Below are 22,229 nucleotides of genomic sequence, written 5' to 3' on the forward strand. Positions count from 1 at the left end.
TAGACTAGACTATAGACTAGACTATAGACTAGACTATAGACTAGACTATAGACTAGACTATAGACTAGACTATAGACTAGACTATAGACTAGACTATAGACTAGACTATAGACTAGACTATAGACTAGACTATAGACTAGACTATAGACTAGACTATAGACTAGACTATAGACTAGACTATAGACTAGACTATAGACTAGACTATAGACTAGACTATAGACTAGACTATAGACTAGACTATAGACTAGACTATAGACTAGACTATAGACTAGACTATAGACTAGACTATAGACTAGACTATAGACTAGACTATAGACTAGACTATAGACTAGACTATAGACTAGACTATAGACTAGACTATAGACTAGACTATAGACTAGACTATAGACTAGACTATAGACTAGACTATAGACTAGACTATAGACTAGACTATAGACTAGACTATAGACTAGACTATAGACTAGACTATAGACTAGACTATAGACTAGACTATAGACTAGACTATAGACTAGACTATAGACTAGACTATAGACTAGACTATATACTAGACTATAGACTAGACTATTACTAGACTATAGACTAGACTATAGACTAGACTATAGACTAGGCTATACACTAGACTATTGACTACACTATAGACTAGACTATAGGCTAGACTATAGACTAGACTGTAGACTATACTATAGACTAGACTATAGACTCGACTGTAGACTGGACTATAGACTATAGACTAGACTGTAAACTTGACTATATACTAGATTATAAACTATACTATATACTAGACTAGACTAGACTTTAGACTAGATTATAGACTAGACAAAAGACTAACAATAGACTAAACTATAGACTAAACTATAGACTAAACTATAGACTAAACTATAGACTAGGCTATAGACTAGACTATAGACTATACAATAGTTTAGACTATAGCCTGCACTATCGAATATAGACTAGACTATAGTCTGAACTATAAATTAGACTACAGTCTAATCTATAGTATTCGATATAAACTTAATTATAGTCTGGACTATAACTAAACTATAGTCTGGTTTATAAACTAAACTATAGTCAGGACTTAAGACAAGGATATAGTAAGGTCTGTAAACTAGACTACAGTCTTGACTGTAGACTAGACTACATTCTGGAATATAGACTAAACTATAGGCTGTGTGTGTAAGGTGTATATAAGTTTCGTACTCTACCAAGTAAAGCACTCATGTTTTATTTTCCAATTTCTACTTCTTAAGTTTATTTTTGCTTTTTACTATTTACTATTCGTGTTGGAATTGTATCTTTTAAATTTTGTGCATCATTTTCAGTTTAACACTCTAGTTGTAGAAAAAAAAAACAATAACAAACAATATAATAAATAAAACAACATTAAAATATACTACAAATTATGCTTGACTGCATTTGTAGTAAAAATAATTTCAAATAAAAATGTTGTATGAATGAATTCCATGATTTTGTCTGCGCTTTAAAATTTTTAACATAAGCACGTAAATAAAATTTATTTTTTTTTTTTACTTTTTTTCACTTTTCTTTAAATTATCTAAAATTTAAGGAAAGTATAAAGATTAAATATAGAGATGTCTTTGCTTTCATCTAATTTTAATTAATTTATAAGTTGAAGGTTTAAAATGTAAAAATTAGCAATTCATCCATCCTCTTAGGTCCTTACAATGTAGGTGTTAGCAGGCAGGTACTTAAATTGATACCATTCGTTGTCAAACTGAAATATATCTATCGTTCATACATAATTTTTGTTTCCGAAACTACAACAACTTCATTATTATCTTATATCTCAATAGGAAAATTTTAAATAAATTTCAAATATAAAACAAACAAAATAGCGGTTATTTATTGTTCACAAACAATCTAAACAAGTCTATAATTCCTTTCTAAATTGTTTATGATACATTTGAAATTGTATATCAGTGGGCTTTTATACTACAAAAATGCACTAAACCCATTCTATTCATATGTAAATTGCACTTGACTGCAATCATCTCCGATAGCTTTTGTTTAGCAGTCATGGTCATTTTCAAATACCTAATGTTCACGTTTCATCAAAAGATTTATGTATTTGAATCTCATCATGTTCATCATAAAACTTCCTATTTGTTTTTTAATAAATATTAAAAACAATTTTGGTTAAACAGATTTTTTTTTTTGAAAAACTGTTGAGGTCGTCTTGTATTTATTATAAATTTTTAAAAACATTTAAATTCATTGAAGGTTTTAGATACTATTTTAATTACACATTTAAAGATAATACTATTTTTTATTAAATTCTTTTTTTTTTATTCTGTTTATTTACAGGTACGTAAAGCACATAAAAAATTACTCTACCACTATAGATTGGGGGTAAGTTTAAAAGAATTAAATTGTTTGAATTTTATGGTTTGTTTTTATATTTTTAACTGATATTTATTTGTTTATCTTAATGGGACATCACATTCATATTATAGGCTTTTGTTAACATTTTATTAGTTTTATTAAAAATAACATTGAACAAAATCAAAATTTTGTGTTGATTTTTGGCAATGACGTGGCAACTAATACCTTGTTCTGATTTCCATGAATGTCTATAGACTTGACTGTAGAATAGAATATAGAATAGACTATAAACTAGACTATAGATTAGACTATATCTATAGTTAGATTGTAGACTAGATTATAAACTTAACGTTATACTATACTACTAAAGCCTAGAGTATAGACTGAACCCTAGACTAGACCATAGACTACACTTTTTAATAGACTATAGACAAGACTATAGACCAGACTATGGATTAAACTAGAAATAGGGCTATAGACTAGATTGTAAACGAGATTATATTCTAGATTTCAAACTAGACTACAGACTTATTTTAGACTATAGACTAGACTATAGACTAGTATATAGACTAGACTGTAGACTAGACTATAGACTATACTATGGACTAGACTATAGACTGGAATATAGACTAGACTATAGACTAGACTATAGACTAGAATATAGACTAGACTATAGACTAGACTATAGACTAGACTATAGAGTAGACTATAGATTAGACTATAGACTAGACTATAGACTAGACTATAGACTAGACTATAGACTAGACTATAGACTAGACTATAGACTAGACTATATACTAGACTAGACTATAGACTAGACTATAGACTAGACTTTAGACTAGACTATAGACTAGACTATAGACTACACTATAGACTACACTATAGACTAGACTATAGACTAGACTATAGACTAGACTATAGACTAGACTATAGACTAGACTATAGCCTAGACTATAGCCTAGACTAGACTATAGACTAGACTATAGCCTAGACTAGACTATAGACTAGACTAGACTATAGCCTAGACTAGACTATAGACTAGACTAGACTATAAACTAGACTATAGCCTAGACTATAGACTAGACCATAAACTAGACTACAGACTAGACTATAGAGTATACTTTCGAATAGACTAAATACAACACTATAGAATAGACTATTGACTACATTATAGACTAGACTTTATGGTTTAGACAATAGACTAGACTATATAATTGACTCTAGACTAGTTTATAGACTAGACAGTAGACTAGAATATAGATTAGACTGTACAGTAGACTATAGACTACACTATAGACATTACTCTAGACTAGGTTATTTGCTAGAATGTAGACTAGACTATAGACTACACTATAGACTTGATTCAAGACAAGATTATATACTAGACTGTAGACTAAAATATATATTATACCATAGACTAGAATAGAGACTAGACTATGGTCTATTTTAGATAATACACTAGGCTATTCACTAGGCTATACTCTAGACTATACACTAGACTGTAGACTAGAATACACTATACTATACACTGAACTAAAGACTAGGCTATTGACTTCAGACTAGATTATTAACTAAACCATAGACTAGAATGTAGACTACACTATAGACTAGGCTTAAGACTCTAGTCCCCATTTTAGACTAGACTGTATATTCTTGCCTCTATTATAGACAAGACTTACCACCACTTGACTGTGAACTAGACTATATGTAGTCCAGAGTGTAGGATATACTATATACTACATTATAGACTAGTCTATAGATTGGAATATATACTGAACTATATAGTGGAGTGTAATCTGTACTACAAAAAAACTAGACCATAGACTGTACTGTAGTTTGTGCTATAAACTAATCAAATGTCTGGCCATAATTAAGTCGACATTATTCTCGACTATTAGTTAGTCAATCGCCTGAGCTATAGGTTAAAACATAGACTACAAACCAGACTTTAATTTAAACTATAATCTGGACTTTATATAAGACTATAGTCTGCCCTGTACTATTGAGTTAATCATATTTTGCTTTATCAACTAGACTATATGCTGGACTATAAAGTAAAATATTGTATGGACTACCATTTTTAATGTGATCTGGAATAAAATCTAAACTGCAGCCTTGACTATAATCTGAACTAGTAGTATAGACTATAATCAGCACTATAATCTTTACTATAGTATTGTTATAGAGATGACCATAGTCTTAACTATAGAGCAAAATATTAGTTTAAGCTGAAATATATAATAGGAACTACTAACTCGACTATAGTATGGACTATAAAATTGATTATGAAGATATTTTCTGCTAAAACAAAAAGAAAGTTTTCTGTAATATTGGGGGAGTCGTTGAGTGTTTTTCTCCGTCATAAACATTTTTCTTGCTTTTAAAAAACTGTCTGTCAAACTTCGAAGTTTTAATTGATTGATGATCCAAACATTTATATTATGATTCATTTTAGAGATATTTGATCTAACTTCTCCTCAAAAAGATATTTATACACTTTTTATTTCTTTTCTATTAAATATAAAAAAAGCTGTAAAATGAAAAACATTTATTTAAAGTTTACTTAACATTTTTCTACGATCGTGTTACAATCGATCTAAAAGTAACAAAGAAGAATTGAAAAAGATCTTGTCAATTAAAAACCTTTAAATGTAACGTGTTTAACAAGAAAATTTTGAAAATTGTGGGGCATACCAACACGTTTTTAAGTGTTTTTTTTATTATCATATTAGGATAAAGAACGTAATGAACTTTGGAGAGGAAAAAAACATAAAAAGATTTCTTTAAAATTGATTTATGGTATAAATTGTTTACAAAACAATTTGTATTGAAGTTGTGATGATCTATTTGAATATTCTTTTGAAATTCAAAGCCCTGAGAAATAAAAAACTCTTGAGGAGTATTTTAAGTCTGAACTGCAACAATCAGTTGCAACAACTAATAGCATTAAAAACCCCAGAAATGGTCATTAAACTTCTTTTTTTAATTTGTTGCAAGTTGCATGTTAACACAGCAGCCGGCTAATGGCAACATTAATTTTACATTTTACTGATTTTGGAAAATGTTGTCAAACTAGAATTTAATTTTAAATTAAGCCGATCAAACCTTGCTTTATAACTTCAGGTTTGATCAAACATGTTGCTTGCTAACTGATCGTGGAAAACATGTTGTGTTTGCCAGTATGTTTATTAAGTTTTGTGGCTTAAACGAAATAGTTTAAGACGAACTTTTGACGGTTAAACATCATGCCAACGGATTATGTATTTCTATAAACGATCGTGTACGGTTTTTTGTTTTCTACTACTTTTAATACAAATTCAAATTAGATCTGAAAAAAACGAGTTGTATATCGGTTTGAAAGTCTGTCAAAACTCTTAAGAGTTTGGGATTAAAGTGTCAAAAAGAAACGAAATAATGAAAAAGAAATAGTAGACCGTTTTTTTATATAATTATGTTAAATTATACATTTTAAATTATTTATTGTTTAGTGTTAATGTTTATACAACAATAATAAAGAAACAAATTTTAATTTGATATGAAGAAAACCCCCCCTTTATGAATATGATGAAAGGGAAAATGTTTGAAATTTATATTTGGTGGTAAACAAAGTTTAATATATTGTATATGAAAGTATGAAATTTGTTTTAATAAAATTATAAATTTTTAAGAAAGACCAACCATAATCAAGGTTAATTTGTTTAAATAATAATAATAGAAAAAAAGTTGAGATTACCAGACAAATAAATGGCCCGTTAAGTGGATTTCAAAGAAATGAAAATAATCTTCAAAAAATTTGTTATAAAAAAATGGTGAAAATATTATTTAAACCAACTGAGAATTATAAGAAAAGTGGACTTTGAAATTTGAATGAAAAGGCCTTTTAAAATTCTGAAAGAAAATTTCAAAATATTTCAAAATTTATCTAAACCGAATGAGAATTATAACAAAGTTTGTGTGAAAGAACTTTCAAAGGCCCGAAACGTGGAAATTATAAACTTTCATGGACTGTCAAATAACTGTAAATAAAAACTATAAAAAGTTTATTAAAACGGGACTCAAACAATCCAAAGTTAAAGCTATTTATGAGCAAATTCCAAAAAATCGTCAAATTCTTTAAAAAACTCAACGAAAAAGTGAACAAAATTTAAAAAAAACTAGCGAACTTAACGAAAATTTCATGAAACGAAATTTTAAGAAAATCTTAAAAGCAAAACGAATAAAAAGTAAAACCAAAAAAAAAAACGAAGAAAAATCTATACAAACACAAAAAATATTAAAAAAAGTGAAAAAGAAACAAAGAAAGTTTAAAATTTTTAACGAAAACTATCGATCAATATCAGAATTCTGAGAAAAAAATCTAACGAAAATAAGAAACTAAACTCAAAAAGTACAAAATTGACAAGGAAAACAAGAATATAGACCCCTCGCCCCAATATCAAACCTAAAGGTCACCTCAAACTTTAACAATTAAAATGTCCACTTTTTTACCTAAAACGGAATAACAGTAAAAAAAAAAACTCATCAAACATGCATCGCATACAACGAAAACCTTCTAGTGAAACTTTAACCAGTGTGGGCATGGATAGCACTATCGATTCGCGAATGTCTAGTGCTGAAGTACCACAAATGGAATTGCTAAAGGTCAATTATGTTCATCAGTGTAAAGAGGCATTTATGACTAAAACCGGTTCAGTACCGAATTATAATTTTATGGAATTTAAAAAATGTTCTCCACATTCTCTTAACGGCATAACACATGCTCTACCCCCGGTTACACGTAAGAATATAGCCCGGGTAACGGTTAATCGTCTGGAGGCTCCCAATAAGCCTTTACCACCACCACCACCCACCGTCGAATCATGGCAATTTTTGCAAAATTCCAAACGTACTACCAATTCACCGCCGAAATTTATAAAGCCACCTCAAGAAGAAAAGAATGAATGTTCCTCGTCTTCGTCATATTGTGCCACAAGCTATGATGGGGCCTCTGAATCGGATGCCACCCTAACGGGAGATGGTGTTAAATCTAATAGTTGGAATTATCGCAATAAAATGTCTACTTGTGACATTAGAAGAGATATGGCTAGGGCTGGTATAAAATCTCGAGCAGATCGTATAGCTCGTATAGAGCGTACCGAGTGTGAGCATAGTAAAACCGAAAGAGAAGCACCGACTCGAGAGCCCGCCATAGAAAGAAACGCTGATAGTAATGTTAATCCCAAAGAAGCGGTAGCGAAAATCAATCAAATGTTTGAGGCACAAAAACAAATAAAAAACTTTCCACCACAACCCAATCGACCGGCACCAGTGCCACACAAAGAACCCAATCGTCGACTTAAACCAACGGCTCCTCTCAAAGATAACGCACAAGTTAGAAGTTCTTTAAACAAATCCAATGATTGTTCAGAATGTTCGGAATGCTCTCAAGAATCTTCACGTACTAATTCCTCTTGTTCCGAAAGTTGTTCCCTTATAAGTCAAGAAACCGTACAATATCGGCGTAGTGAATCGAAAGATCGTAGAGCAATATCACGTATACCCAAACCTATAGCCGACAAACACTCCTCACGTACAACGATGCAAAGTAATGTGCAAAAATCGGATAATGAACGTTCCAAAAGAAATGATAGAATACAAAAATCCAAATCCATAGAACAGCTAAGTGATCTGGATAAAGAAAGTAAAACGGCACAAGACACAAGACACTCTTTGGGTATAGATCAACAGCTGTTAAGAAATACCCGCATTTCAGTGGGTAATTATCAAAAAGCCAAAGTGGAAAGAGTTCATATACGTAAGAAACGTCAACCTCTGTTGATAATAAATCAATTAAATGAACCAGAACTGAAAAGACATGAGGAGGGACAAGTGGAACGTAAATCAACTTGTGGTTATAAAAATTGCAGTTTTGACAATTGTCCCATGTCGCCAGCGGATCATGAAAATAAACATAAACCACCTTTCGATGATGATTGCAATAAATTAAAACGTTTATCTTTGGAAAGTAACTCGGATTCGGGGGTCTCGTCGTCACATGACTTTAAAGACGATAAGAAAAGAATATCGCAGCTAAAAAACATCGATAAGTGTTCGGATGTTAAACAAACACAGAAAAAGGCATTAAATAAATCCGAACACTTTGAAAACTATGCCTATGAAAAGTTCAAATCCGATAAAACCGAAACAGCAAAAGAGCAAAATCTAACGCCTAAAAACTCCGGATCACAAGTGAAAATAGTGCAAAGTTCATTTAACTCACACTACAATACAGCCGATCCCAATGATGTTAGTAATTTTGCCAAAAAGAACCTTACCAAGGCCACTACCAATGAGGCTTTAAATAATTCCTCTTCCCTGATCAAGTCTAGTACCAAACAGTGCAATATAGAAAATGAACAAAGATTGAAATATCAAAATAATTTACAAAAACCCAGTAAAACTTCAACGACCCACATAAAAATCGAAGATGATTGGGTTAAGGAAGAGGGTGTAGAGCAACAAGATGATTATATAGAATGTGATTCTTTAATGATAACCGAGAAACCCATAAGAAAACCCATTAATAGCAATGATAATGCGGTTAAGATCTTTGTAAGAAGTTCTCAGCTATCCAATGACTTATGTAGATCTTCCTGTGCCTCAGCCAACTCTTTTGTTTCACAAACTTCTGTGTGCACACAAAATTCTACCACATCGAACAGTTCATTGACCAGCTCCTCGGTCTCATCAGTGTCTTCTTCGGGTTGTGGCAGTTCTAATGCTGACAATCAATCACTATGCGATTCCGAAAGAGATTGTTGTTGTCAACTTACCAATTCAGCGGGTATGTTTTTCAACAGACCCTGTTCAGCCCTTAGTCATGAACATCAAAGACTATGTGCCGGTTCTCCTCTATCATCCACAGATGCTATAAGTGATATAAGTAGCTGTGTGACGTGTTCCACAAATCCCAGTACAGTTATATCACCCCTGGCACTAGCTAACACCGTACAATGTTGCAACAATAGCAATGGAGTATTTTGGAATAATTCCTATATGTCAATAGAAGCTCAAGACGAGAATAATTTACCACCTTGCTGCTGTAGTGTATCATCATGTGATGATGACAATTGTTCTTATTATGAAGGAGATAATAATAGCAAAAACGTAGGTAATGAACTTGTTGTCCGCTCTCGAGAAAGTGACAGTACAAATAGACTTAATGAAGGTAGAGTTAGTGGTAGTGGTGGTGGTGCTGGCAGTGACAAAGAGAATAAAAAGGAACTTAACTATCAAAAGCATCATACACCGCAGCAACAGCTGCAAATGCGAAATCTAACTTATCAAAATCAACATCCCACACAACAGCAACAACAAACGAAGCGTAATGTACGCAATAGTAGTGCTGAAGAGATATTAATACGTAATAAATTGTTAAGAAAGGTAAGTCGTCATCGTTGTCTATCTTATAATTTAAGGTTGTATATATATACACGTTGTCGTATAATTATCTACTCTATTGAAGCGGAAGCCCACTCACTTAGTTACTCACCCAGACAGGCAAACAGACAGACAACATCAATTGCAACAAATTTTTGTAAATGCAGACGAAATCCAAACAAAAGAAGAGTTCACTTAGTTTCCGTTTCACTTGTTGTCATTGTCGTTAGCATGTCTTAAAAAATATTTCGAAACCCCTAATCAAAAGTTTGAATTTTGTTGTTTTTGTAATTGCTAAAACTTATTTTCTGGATTAATAGTTACTTAAACTTGTACTCACGGAAAATGGACATTATATTGTGCAGAATGTAGTACTTATTAGTTAAGAGGAAATGTAGTTTTCATCGAAGTAAGATTGCAGGATAAATTGATTGCAAATAATAGATAGATAGATAGATAGATAGATAGATAGATAGATAGATAGATAGATAGATAGATAGATAGATAGATAGATAGATAGATAGATAGATAGATAGATAGATAGATAGATAGATAGATAGATAGATAGATAGATAGATAGATAGATAGATAGATAGATAGATAGATAGATAGATAGATAGATAGATAGATAGATAGATAGATAGATAGATAGATAGATAGATAGATAGATAGATAGATAGATAGATAGATAAACCTGTTAATCAAACGACAGTTCGAAATTTCAATGAAATTTGACACATGACATTGTATGGTACCGGAGACGAAGCCTTTTGAAAATGGTTAACATACAAGGGAACCCGCCGTATCTCGACAAAAAGCTGCTGATCCAAGTTCCATACAAGCCTTGACCCTTATGCACTTTATAATTATATGGCCTCAGTTGACCCTAGGCCCTATGAAAAGCCCTCTTCAAAACTTGACTTAAATGTCAACAATTCTCCTAAACAATAAATAACTTATGTAATCTAAGGCAAGGTACAATTCAACCTAAATGTTATATTATGAAAACTAAATCAGCTTTTATTTCTTGCAACAGGTGTAGGGTATTACATGGTCGGTCTCGTCCGACTATTCTTTCTTACTTGTTTTTAAGTTGTCTTGCAACATTTGGCTGTGGTATAAGATCCTAATAAGAACTGTATATATATCATTCCGTAATCCTGGAAGAAGAAAAACCGTAGACGGAAATATTTGAAGACGTTTTCTCTATATAGACCTTTAAACAAAATTTTCATTACAGAAAGAAAAAGCTTTTGATAACTACTTATTTGTTTATATGGAGGGAAAGCTTTTGATTACTTTTCCTCTATGTAAAGAAAAAAAACTCCAATATTATTGGAAAAGTTCTTTATATAATAAAAACACTTAACATTTTTTAAGGAACAACTTTTTTCTCCAATCCAATAATAAGAAATAACTAAACTACTACAATTTAACTTAATCGATATATAAAATGTTAGTATTTTTTTTAATTGCCCCTCAACTTTTGCTAACAAACAATTGGCACATATTAATTATGACAAACGAACACAATTTTCTTTAATAACTTCCGTTCAAAATCTGTTGAGGTTTTTTTCCATTATACTGACAAAACTACTATGAACTGGAATGGTCATTTGGTGGTACCATTAAATGTGGGTATGAGAGAGTAATGCGCTAATTTTTAAGTGCTACACAATTTACACAATTATTTTCAACTATATGCAGCAAATTTTTTTTAGTTTTTTCGTCATACATACCACAAAACCATAAAGTTTTTAACGAGAAGACGACAAAAAAAAACTAATTCATAAATTGTTGTCGGTCAATGAATTTTAAAGTCATTGTTTTTATTATTTTTTTTTATAATCTAGAATTCCGTTACTATTTATTAAGTTCGACTGAGTAACAAACCAAATCATATTCAGTCCGTCCATCACACTTAATGTTATACATATAGTCAAGTAGTTAAATAAATCTTGATCTTAAGCCAATTAACTAACTCATGTGTAAATTGATAGTTAAACTCTAATAAATAGTACAAAATTATGCAAATTTTTAAATTGTTTTGAAAAGACATTATAATTGAAAACTAATCAATATATATAAATAAGTCATTAACTCTATAATATTTAAGATTATTTGACATTTTTTTTTTTAACAAAAATGCCACAAAATTTATTTTATGGTTTTGAAAACGTTTTGTATTTCAGTTATTGGAATAGTTTATACATGAAAAAAAACCTTTCTTTTTTCGTAAAGTTTGTGAAAGTTTTAGGTATTTATCTTTAATTAATTTCAAAATAATTTTAATTTTAAAACAGCTTTAGTATGAAGAGCAAAATATCAGAAAGTTCTATAAAGAGTAAAAGTTGTTTTTTTGATAGTTCTTGTTCTAAGTTGTGTTATATGAAGAAAAGCTTTCGAAAACTTTTTTGTTCTAAAAACGCTCTTGATAATATTTTCTTTCTATATAGAGCAAAAGCTCTTGACAACTTTATCTCTGAATAGAAAAAAAAGCTTAACTTTATAAATCAAAAAGCTTTTGATAACATTTTCTTTGTATGGAATCTGTTTTTAACATTTTATCTATATAAAAGTTTGTTTATATAACAAAAGCTCTTAATAAGTTTTTCTCTAAAAGCTTCTAACCAATTTTTTCTATATAGAGAGTTCGATTTACAAGTTAAATATAAAGCTATGACTTTATCTTTCTACAAAAGCTTATTTTTATTTCTTTCTATATAGAAAAAACTTGTTTATATAGATAAAAAGTTCTTTAAAACTGGAGAAAAAGCTTTTTACCATGTTCTCTATATAATAAAAGCTCTTATTAACTTTATAGAGTAAAAGATTTTGAGACTGTAGAAGCTATGAAGAAGATTTTGTTTATTTAAAATAAGTTCTTGACCATTTTTCTGTAACTTCTTCGTTTTCTTTATAGAATAAAAGCTTTTGAGACTGTAGAAGACTTTACCATTTTTATGTCTCTTAGTAACTTCATTTTCTATACAGAGTAATAGATTTTGATACTGTAGAAGCTTCTGACATGGTTTAATTAAGCTATTGAACACTTTTCTGTAACTTCTGCTCTTGGTAACTCCATTTTCTATATAGAGTAAATGATTTGGAGACTGTAGAAGCTTTTGACAAGCTTTAATTTATTTAAGAAAAAGCTCCTGTCCCTTTTTTATGTTGTTAAGCAAAACAAACTGATTTTTTGTCTATATTTTTCTACAATATTTAATAAAGATAAAAAGCTTTTAAAAATGTAATGTATAAAGAGAAAAAGTTTTCTCTATACAGGGAAGCAAAAGAATAAGCTTTTGTCAGATTGTTTTTAAGGTTGAATAAAAGCTTTTGTAAACTCTTTATGTATGTAAAATTGAAGCTTTAGTGATCGGTTTCTACACATATAGAAAGAGCTTTTAATAAGGTTTTCTTAAAAAAGAGAAGCAACTCTTGATGAATATTTCTTTATAAAAAGAATTTTCCTTTATAAAGAGAAAAAGATTTTGAAATATATTTTTCTATATTGAGAAACAACTTTTTGTCAGTTTTTTTACTAAAATCTTTAGAAATTAAATTCTCTATAAAGACCAACAACAGGGAACATAAGCTCTTTAGATTCCTTTTATATATGAAACAAAAGTTCTATATTAAAAATAAGCTTTTGTCAGCTTTTTCTCTAAATTCAGTAGAAGCTTTTGCAAAGATTTCCTTTTTATATCGCTGTACAGGGAAAAAGCTTTTGTTCTCTAGATAGAAAAACCTTTTGAAAAATTTTGCTCTATATAGAGCAAAGGCTCTTTACAACTATTTATATAAAGAGCAAAAGGTTTATATAGATAAAAAGCTTTTTAAAATGTTAAGGTATCTATATACATAAGAACAAAAGCTTTCGATAACTTTTTCTACCAATAGAGTAAAAGCTTTTAAAACTTTTTCCATCAACATTTTTTATGTTAAGAAAAGCTTTCGCCAAGTTTTTAACGATATATACAAAAGAGATTTTGAGCTTTCAAATCCTATGAAAACTTTATTTTTTAGCTTTTTTTCAATTTATGCTTTTGAAATTTTTTTCCCTATGTTAAGAAAAGCTTTCGCCAAGTTTTTCCATTATACAAAAGAGCTTTCGAAACTATTTTTCTTTATAGAACAAATCATATGAAAACTTTTTTAGCTGTTTCCCATTTAAGCTTTTGACATTTTTTTCTCTATGTTAAGTAAAGCTTTCCCTAAGTTTTTTACTTTATACAAAATAGCTTTCGCGATGTTCTTTATAAAATAAATTTAAAACAAATCTTATGGAAATTTTTTTAATTTCTATTTTTTTTCATTTAAGCTTTTAATATTTTTGCTATGTTAAAAAAAGCTTTCACTAAGTTTTCCTCTTTATACAAAAGAGCTTTAAAGCTTTTGCTTTATAAAACAAATGTTATGAAAACTTTTTTTAGTTCTTTTTTTTTCATTTAAACTTTTAACATTTTTTATTGTAAAGAAAAGCTTGTGCTAAGTTTTCTTTGAAAACTTTTTTTAGCTTTTTTCCATTTAGAGGAAAAGATTTTCTTTGTATATGAAGAAAAGGCGTTTGCAACTATCTCCTCTTTAAAGAGAAATTGGTTCTGAAAACTTTATTTATATAGAAAAAGTTGTAAAGTAAAGCTCTTTCTAAAAAGATATATAATACAACAAGAAAAACTTACAAAATATATATAATTCCAAAAAGAAATTATAATTTTGTTTTTAGCAATTTTCTCACGAAATCCATAATAAACAAATTGTAAATATTATTTAACTAATTTTACCCTAAAAGCCCATAACGAAATACATACAAATTGTGTAAGATTAGTGACAAATAAACCCCATAAAAATTAGCAGTTAAAATATTTGCAATAAAGTAAAAAAAAAGAAGAAGAAGACATACTAATTAGCTACTGTAAAAAATATTTAAATATTTTATTTAGTTAAATCAACAAAAATCTTCCAGATGATGACATAAACTTAAACACGGAATTAATATAAAGTCTGAAAGAAAAGCACTTATCAACATATTTTATTACTTGGGCGAAATTTGTCTTACAAACCCAATGAACTACAGGCTAAGACGTGTTTAGTTTGGAAAGGGGAACGGATCAGCAGCCAATAAACAGGAAACTTACAAGCAAATCTGAAATGAATACAAACATTAAAAGCTCTTCTGCCAACGAAAGACGTGATCTTACAATGATCATTGTTGTCAACACGATCATGTTGTGTTTGTTATTATTATAATGATATAAATCAGTTATGAAATCTGTATAACTGATGAATTTGATTGTTTAACTTTTTTTTAATAATACAAAATGAAAAATATAAAAAACAAAAAAATTTTGTTAAAAATTGATATTCATCAAGAGTTTTAAATTTGAAATTAAAGTTAATGCTAAAATAAATATAAATTGATCATTAAAACAATGTCTTAGCTAATTTTGTTGCAAAAAAATGTTAACAATTTCAAATTAATATGCAAAAATCATATGGATTTATTACTTTGTTTATTTAGAGTAATTTGTTATTTATTCAATTTGGGTGGGGACTAACTATTAATTAAAACTGTAACTTCATTAAAACAAATATTTAAACATGACTTTACAACTTTAGTTAGATAATTTTCGAAACGAAAAATAAAAAACCTGCTGAGGGCCAAGGTTTTTGATTCATATGCTATAATGATCAGTTATTTTTCTTATTGTATTATCCAACTCTGTTATTAAAATATATGTTACTATATCAACAAAGTTGATATAAAACATACAGGAAATCATGCGGAATTTTTTTTTTCTTTATTTTTCGAACAAATTAAATTTGAGACCTGATCTAATAAAAATAAAAGTAACACTTTTTATTCAGATTGCATACTATAGAAAAATAAAAAAAAACTAAAATAATTTGCTATGCATTCACTCAATCACACTGTAACTCTAATTAACACTCCTCACAGTGTTTGCAAATTTTGAAAAAAAAACCCAAAATTGCTTCCTCTTTTTGTTCGTGTTTTTTATTGTTTCAACTAAAAATAATTTTGTTTTTATACTTTTACTTTTTTTCTAAAAAAAATTATTTTTAGCAGTACATGCTACGAGACTGGTACATGTTTTAAAGGGGATCATCATAATTTCAAAAAAAAAAATAATAATAATCCTCTTTTTTTCTTTTAATCTCTACGGAAACTGATCTTTCTTAAGAGATATTCAAGATCTTTCATGTTACTTTTTAAATATGTATAAAGTATGGAGTAAACTAGACTAAAGTCTATACTATAGTCTAGATCATAGTCTGGACTATAAACAACACTATAGTTTTTACTGTACGTAAACTAAATTATTTGTTCTGGATTTTTGATTAGACTACACTTTTGACTGTAGACAAGACTCTAGATAAGACTATATACTATACTGGACCATAGACTAAACTATAGACTACACTATAGCTTAGACTATATACCAGACTGTATCCGGGACTACAGATTATGGTCTGAACTATATTCTGGATTAAGCACTAAACTACAATCTGCAATATTGATTTGATCATAGTCTGTATTAGAGATTATACTATAGTCTGGACTATACACAAGACTATAATCTGGACCATAGATTTAACTATTGTCTGGACTTTAGACTAAACCACAGTCTGTATTATAGACTAGAGTATAGTCTGGACTATAGACTACACAATAGTTTGTACTATAGACTAGACTATAGTCTAGATTAAAGACTAGTCTATCGTCAGGACTATACATTAGATTATAGACTAGATTATATTCTGGACTTTAAACTAGACTGTATTCTGGATTAAACACTAGACCATAGTCTATTGTAGAGACTAGATTAAAGTCTGAATTATTAACTAGAATATAAACTGAAATGTAGTCTGAACGATAGCATAGACTATTGAATAGACTATGATCTAGACTATAGAATAGACTATAGAACAGACTATAGTCTACTATAGTCTAGACTATAGAATAGTCTTTAGAATAGACTATGGATTAGAGAATAGACTATAGAATAGACCATAGAATAGACTATAGTCTAGACTATTGAATAGGCTATAGCCTGACTGTAGAATAGACTATGGTCTAGACTATAGAATAGACTATAGTCTAGACTATAGAATAGACTATAGTCTAGACTATAGAATAGACTATAGTCTAGACTATAGAATATACTATAGTCTAGACTATCGAATAGAGTATAGTCTAGACTTTAGAATAAACTATAGAATAGACTATAGTCTAGACTATAGGATATACTATAGCCTAGATTATAGAATAGACTATAGAATAGACTAGAGTCTAGACTATAGAATAGACTTAAGTCTAGACTATAGAATTGACTAGAGTCTAGACTATAGAATAAACTGGAGTCTAGACTATAGAATAGACCAGAGTCTAGACTATAGAATATACTATAGTCTAGACTATCGAATAGAGTATAGTCTAGACTTAAGAATAAACTATAGAATAGACTATAGAATATACTATAGCCTAGATTATAGAATAAACTATAGAATAGACTAGAGTCTAGACTATAGAATAGACTTGAGTCTAGACTATAGAATAGACTAGAGTCTAGACTATAGAATAGACTAGAGTCTAGACTATAGAATAAACTGGAGTCTAGACTATAGAATAGACCAGAGTCTAGACTATGGAATAGGCTAGAGTCTAGACTATAGAATATACTAGAGTCTAGACTATAGAATTGACTAGAATCTAGACTATAGAATAGACTAGAGTCTAGACTATGGAATAGACTAGAGTCTAGACTATAGAATAGACTAGCGTCTAGACTATAGAATAGACTAGAGTCTAGACTATAGAATAGACTAGAGTCTAGACTATAGAATAGACTAGAGTCTAGACTATAGAATAGACTAGAATCTAGACTATAGAATAGACTAGAGTCTAGACTATAGAATAGACTAGAGTCTAGACTATAGAATAGACTAGAGTCTAGACTATAGAATAGACTAGAGTCTAGACTATAGAATAGACTAGAGTCTAGACTATAGAATAGACTAGAGTCTAGACTATAGAATAGACTAGAGTCTAGAGTCTAGACTAGAGTAGAGTCTAGACTATAGAATAGACTAGAGTCTAGACTATGGAATAGACTAGAGTCTAGATTATAGAATAGACTTGAGTCAGACTATAGAATAGACTAGAGTCTAGACTATAGAATAGACTAGAGTCTACACTATAGAATAGACTAGAATCTAGACTATAGAATAGACTATAGTATAAACTAAGGAATAAACTATAGTCTAGACTATAGAATAGATTTTAGTCTAGACTATAGAATAGACTATAGTATAAACTATGGAATAAACTATAGTATAAACTATGGAATAAACTATAGTCTAGACTATAGAGTGGTCTACAAGCAATACTATAGACTAAACTATAGGCTGGATAGTTTGGACTATAGACTTTACTATAGTCTAGACTATAGACTTAATTATAATCTGGACTATAGACTTAACTAAAATCTCTACTATAGACTAAACTATTGTCTGGACTATAGACTTAACTATAGTCTCGACTATAGACTAAACTATTGTCTGGACTATAGACTAAATTACAGTCTAGACTATAGATAAAACTAAAGTCTGCACTATAGCATGAACTATAGTCTGTACTAAGGACTAAACAATAGTCTGAATAGATATTTTTATTTGGAATAGAAAACACAGTTTAACGCTTCAAAATTTTACATTTTTTATAAGAAACTTTAACTTAAAATTCTCAAATTAATTTTACTTACAAAAATGATTAATTATGAAATTTTAACAATAATACCTGGTTATAAGTTTTATCGAGTAAACATGCTTAAATCAAAACATAAAAAAAACTTCCTGCATATTGAGGTCCCAAACCCAAATATGTAATAATAATGAAAATTATTTCATAATTGTTTTATATAAATACATGATAAATACTCAACTAAATAAACAATATGTTTATAATTTAAAAACACCAAAAATATATTTTTTTTAGTATTTATTTAACGGTAATGCAATATTTTGCAACTAAAGTAAAAACAGTAATTTACAAAATAATAATATTAATAAAGAAAATCAAATATTAACAATAATCAAAACGATTAATTTGATTATATTTATTAATAATAAGTTCCTCTTTGTTAACGAACTTGCTTATAAAATGCGTTGATCGGTAGATTGATCGTTCGATCGGCCAACAGAAGAGAGGCAACCAAACAAATACGAGTAAAAAGTGTTAAATCAACAGTATTTCTTATACACGATTGATGGTCAAAAGAAATTTATTCATTGAATCGTTTCATTAATATATTTATGAATAAATTAATGTTATTATGAAATTTTGAACATTGGCATGTTGTGTTAACTAAACATTTCGTATTTCTTTTGTATTTTTTTTCCACAATATTTTTACATATATATAGGCCATAGTCTATGAAAGGAAAGAAACACAAAGCGCAGTTATGTATATAGGTTTTGTAGTTTATATATATTTTCTATAAATATTAATTCATTGGATTCTTTAGATTGTAGACCTAATTTATATTTATCTAAATTGTTTTTTTTTTTTAACTATTGTTATTGGTGGCAAAATTGACATATGTTACAACAATAACAAAAAAATATTTTTTGTGTCAATTAAATTTTTAAGATTAAAATACAGACAACTTCGTTTTTGAAGAGAAAATAGAGCGCTAGGCTATAGAATATATTCTATAGTCCAGACTTAAAACTTGTCAATAGTTCAGCCTATTGAATAGTTTTTAGTCCTGACAATAATCTAGCCTATAGTCGATATTATAGTCTTGTCTATAGTATAGTTCAGGAAATAGTGCATACTATATCCTAATCTGTTCTTCTGGTTACAGTCCAGACTTTAGTCTTAGTATTAGTGTTAACCATAGTGTAGTCCAGAGATCTGACTATAGTCTATATAATCCATAATTTAATATTGTTAATTGTAGTCGATAGTCCAAACTATTTTGTAGTCTCTAGTTCAAGTTGTAGCGCAATCCATAGCCCAGGCCTTAATCTAGTATGTAGCCCGATGAACATTTTAGACAAAAGTCCGGACTATAATCTTGTAAATAGTCCAAAAGTTATAGTCAAGTCTATAGTCTAGTCTGTAGTCTATAGGCTGGTCTATAGTGTAGACTATAGTGTAGTCTAAAGTCTAGTCTATAGCCTAGTCTAAGTCTAGTCTATGGTGTAGTCTATAGTGTAGTCTAAAGTCTAGTATATGGCCTAGTCTATAGTCTAGTCTATAGTCTAGTCTATAGTCTAGTCTATAGTCTATATAGTCTAGAGTCTAGTCTATAGTCTAGTCTAGAGTCTAGGCTATAGTCTAGTATAGAGTCTAGGCTATAGTCTAGTCTATAGTCTAGTCTATAGTCTCGTCTATAGATCTTTCTATAGTCTTGTCTTTAGTCTAAAGTCTATAGTCTAGTCTATAGTCTAGTCCATAGTGTAGTCTGTAGTCTTGTCTATAGTCTAGTCGACATTCTAGCATAATTTTTAGTATAGTCTATAGTATAGTCTATATTCTGGTCTATAGTGTAGTCGATAGTCTAGTCTATAATCTAGTCTATAGTCTTGTCTATAGTCTAGTCTATAGTCTAGTTTATACTCTAGTCTATAGTCTAGTCTGTAGTCTAGTGTATAGTCTAGTCTATAGTCTTGTCTATAGTATAGTATATAGTCTAGTCGATATATTAGTCTATAGTTTAGTCAATTATCTTGTCTATAGTCTAGTCGAAAGTCTAGTCTATAGTCTTGTCTATAGTCTAGTCTATAGTCTAGTTAATAGTCTAGTCTATAGTCTAGTTTATAGCCTAGTCTATAGTCTAGTCTATAGTCTAGTCTATAGTCTTGTCTATAGTCTAGTCTATAGTCTAGTGGACTAATACATAGTCTAGTCTGTAGCCTAGCCTGTAGTATAGTCTAAAGTCTAGTCTATAGTCTAGTCTAGTCCAAACTATGATCGAATCTATTGTCCTGGCTTTAGTATTGCCTATTCTAACGTCCAGACTTTAGTTCACGCTAGTCTATAATACAGACTATATTAGTCTAAGATCTATTTCATAGTCAGATTATTTCAGATTCTAGTCAATGTTTTCTACTGAAACCAATTGTTTCTGTTCGAAAACTATTGCTAAAAAAATAACTTTCTTAATTTTCTTTTTCAAGATTTAAACATTATGGGAAAATTTATTAGATATTCTCATAAAAAACATTTTTTCACATCATTAATACCATTAATATTAATGTTATAATGTTATTAATGATTTATTTTCAAAAATATTTTCGTTTTAAACAACTTGTAACTTTCGGACCTTCCCAAACTGTAATCATTCATAATTTCATGAAACATTACAAATTTTAACACTTTAAAATGTAATATTTCAAAAATTATTTACACGAAATTAAAATTTTGAAAAAAGGGGACTACTAGCAATAAATTTTAGTAATATCATTGCTACAGGTGGCTCTCAGCAGGTCATTACTAAAACAAAACCATTGTTTTATTTATTTAGATAAATGTGTTGGATGACTTACATTAAAATAGAGATGTCACATTACTTATATTTTACTTTATGTGGTGTTGTACTTGTAAACCACTATTTTTTATATATTTTGCTTAATTTAATTAATTATAAAACCAACCAAAATATTTAACAAAAACAAAATTTACTAAAACAAAACACAGAGTGAAAAATGAAACACACAATTAAATTTAAATGTATTTGGTCATTTGTTCATGGTTGGTTAAATTTTGGTCAAATGTTTTTTGGTTAGTACATAATACTACTATTAGAAATAGTAGTAATAGTAGCAGTTTTACTATTTGGGAGGGATTCACTATTAATATGACAAATGACGTTTTTTTTAATTTGTCTGCCTGAGTGTCTGAATTTCGCCTAATAATGTTGTATTTCCTAAAAACAAACAAAAAATAACTATTTAGAGGTGGAAAAAGTTTAAAGTGAAATTAAATTGTGTTTTTGTTTGTAATTTGAAATTAGTTAATATACACTTTTTGTTGTTTTTGTAAATTTGGTCATGCCAGTCTAATAATGTTTTTTTTTGAATTGAGTTTAATGTTGTTAGCAAGTAAAAAAAATATAATTAATTTTGTGTTATTTATTCAAATTTTTATGATTTTTTGTCATAATGTTAGGTTGTGAAATATTACCTGACATTAACGAAACCACGAATAAACATTCGAAAACAAAGTTTTTCGCTTCGAACTTATAATGTTGTATATTTTGTTCGAAACAATGGAACTAAACTTGAACTGAATTAAAACAGAACTAGAACTAAACCAGAACTGAATTAGAAAGGAACTAGAACAGAACTAGGACAGAACTTGAACAGAACTAGAACAGAACTAGAACAGAACTAGAACAGAACTAGAACAGAACTAGAACAGAACTAGAACAGAACTAGAA

General features: G+C 29.2%; 2 protein-coding genes across 3 annotated transcripts in view; both read left to right on the top strand.

Moving 5' to 3' along the window:
• The window catches only part of LOC111679582 (guanine nucleotide exchange factor DBS-like), a 97,746-nt gene extending 95,289 nt beyond the window's left edge, over window positions 1-2,457 (top strand). Inside the window, exon 11 of one of the 2 annotated variants that reach the window (XM_046955474.1) lies at window positions 2,323-2,457. In XM_046955474.1, the coding sequence (XP_046811430.1) occupies window positions 2,323-2,427 (105 nt within the window). In that variant the 3' untranslated portion in view covers window positions 2,428-2,457. The remainder of the gene's footprint in view (window positions 1-2,322) is intronic. The other variant, XM_046955475.1, reaches the window with a different exon arrangement.
• A 3,079-nt stretch (window positions 2,458-5,536) lies between these two features.
• The window catches only part of LOC111688911, a 30,377-nt gene continuing 13,684 nt past the window's right edge, over window positions 5,537-22,229 (top strand). Inside the window, exon 1 of the mRNA XM_046954100.1 lies at window positions 5,537-9,984. Within this exon, the coding sequence (XP_046810056.1) occupies window positions 6,868-9,984 (3,117 nt within the window). The 5' untranslated portion in view covers window positions 5,537-6,867. The remainder of the gene's footprint in view (window positions 9,985-22,229) is intronic.

The sequence above is a fragment of the Lucilia cuprina genome, chromosome 6 (assembly GCF_022045245.1).
Source record: "Lucilia cuprina isolate Lc7/37 chromosome 6, ASM2204524v1, whole genome shotgun sequence".
Lineage (NCBI taxonomy): Eukaryota > Metazoa > Arthropoda > Insecta > Diptera > Calliphoridae > Lucilia > Lucilia cuprina.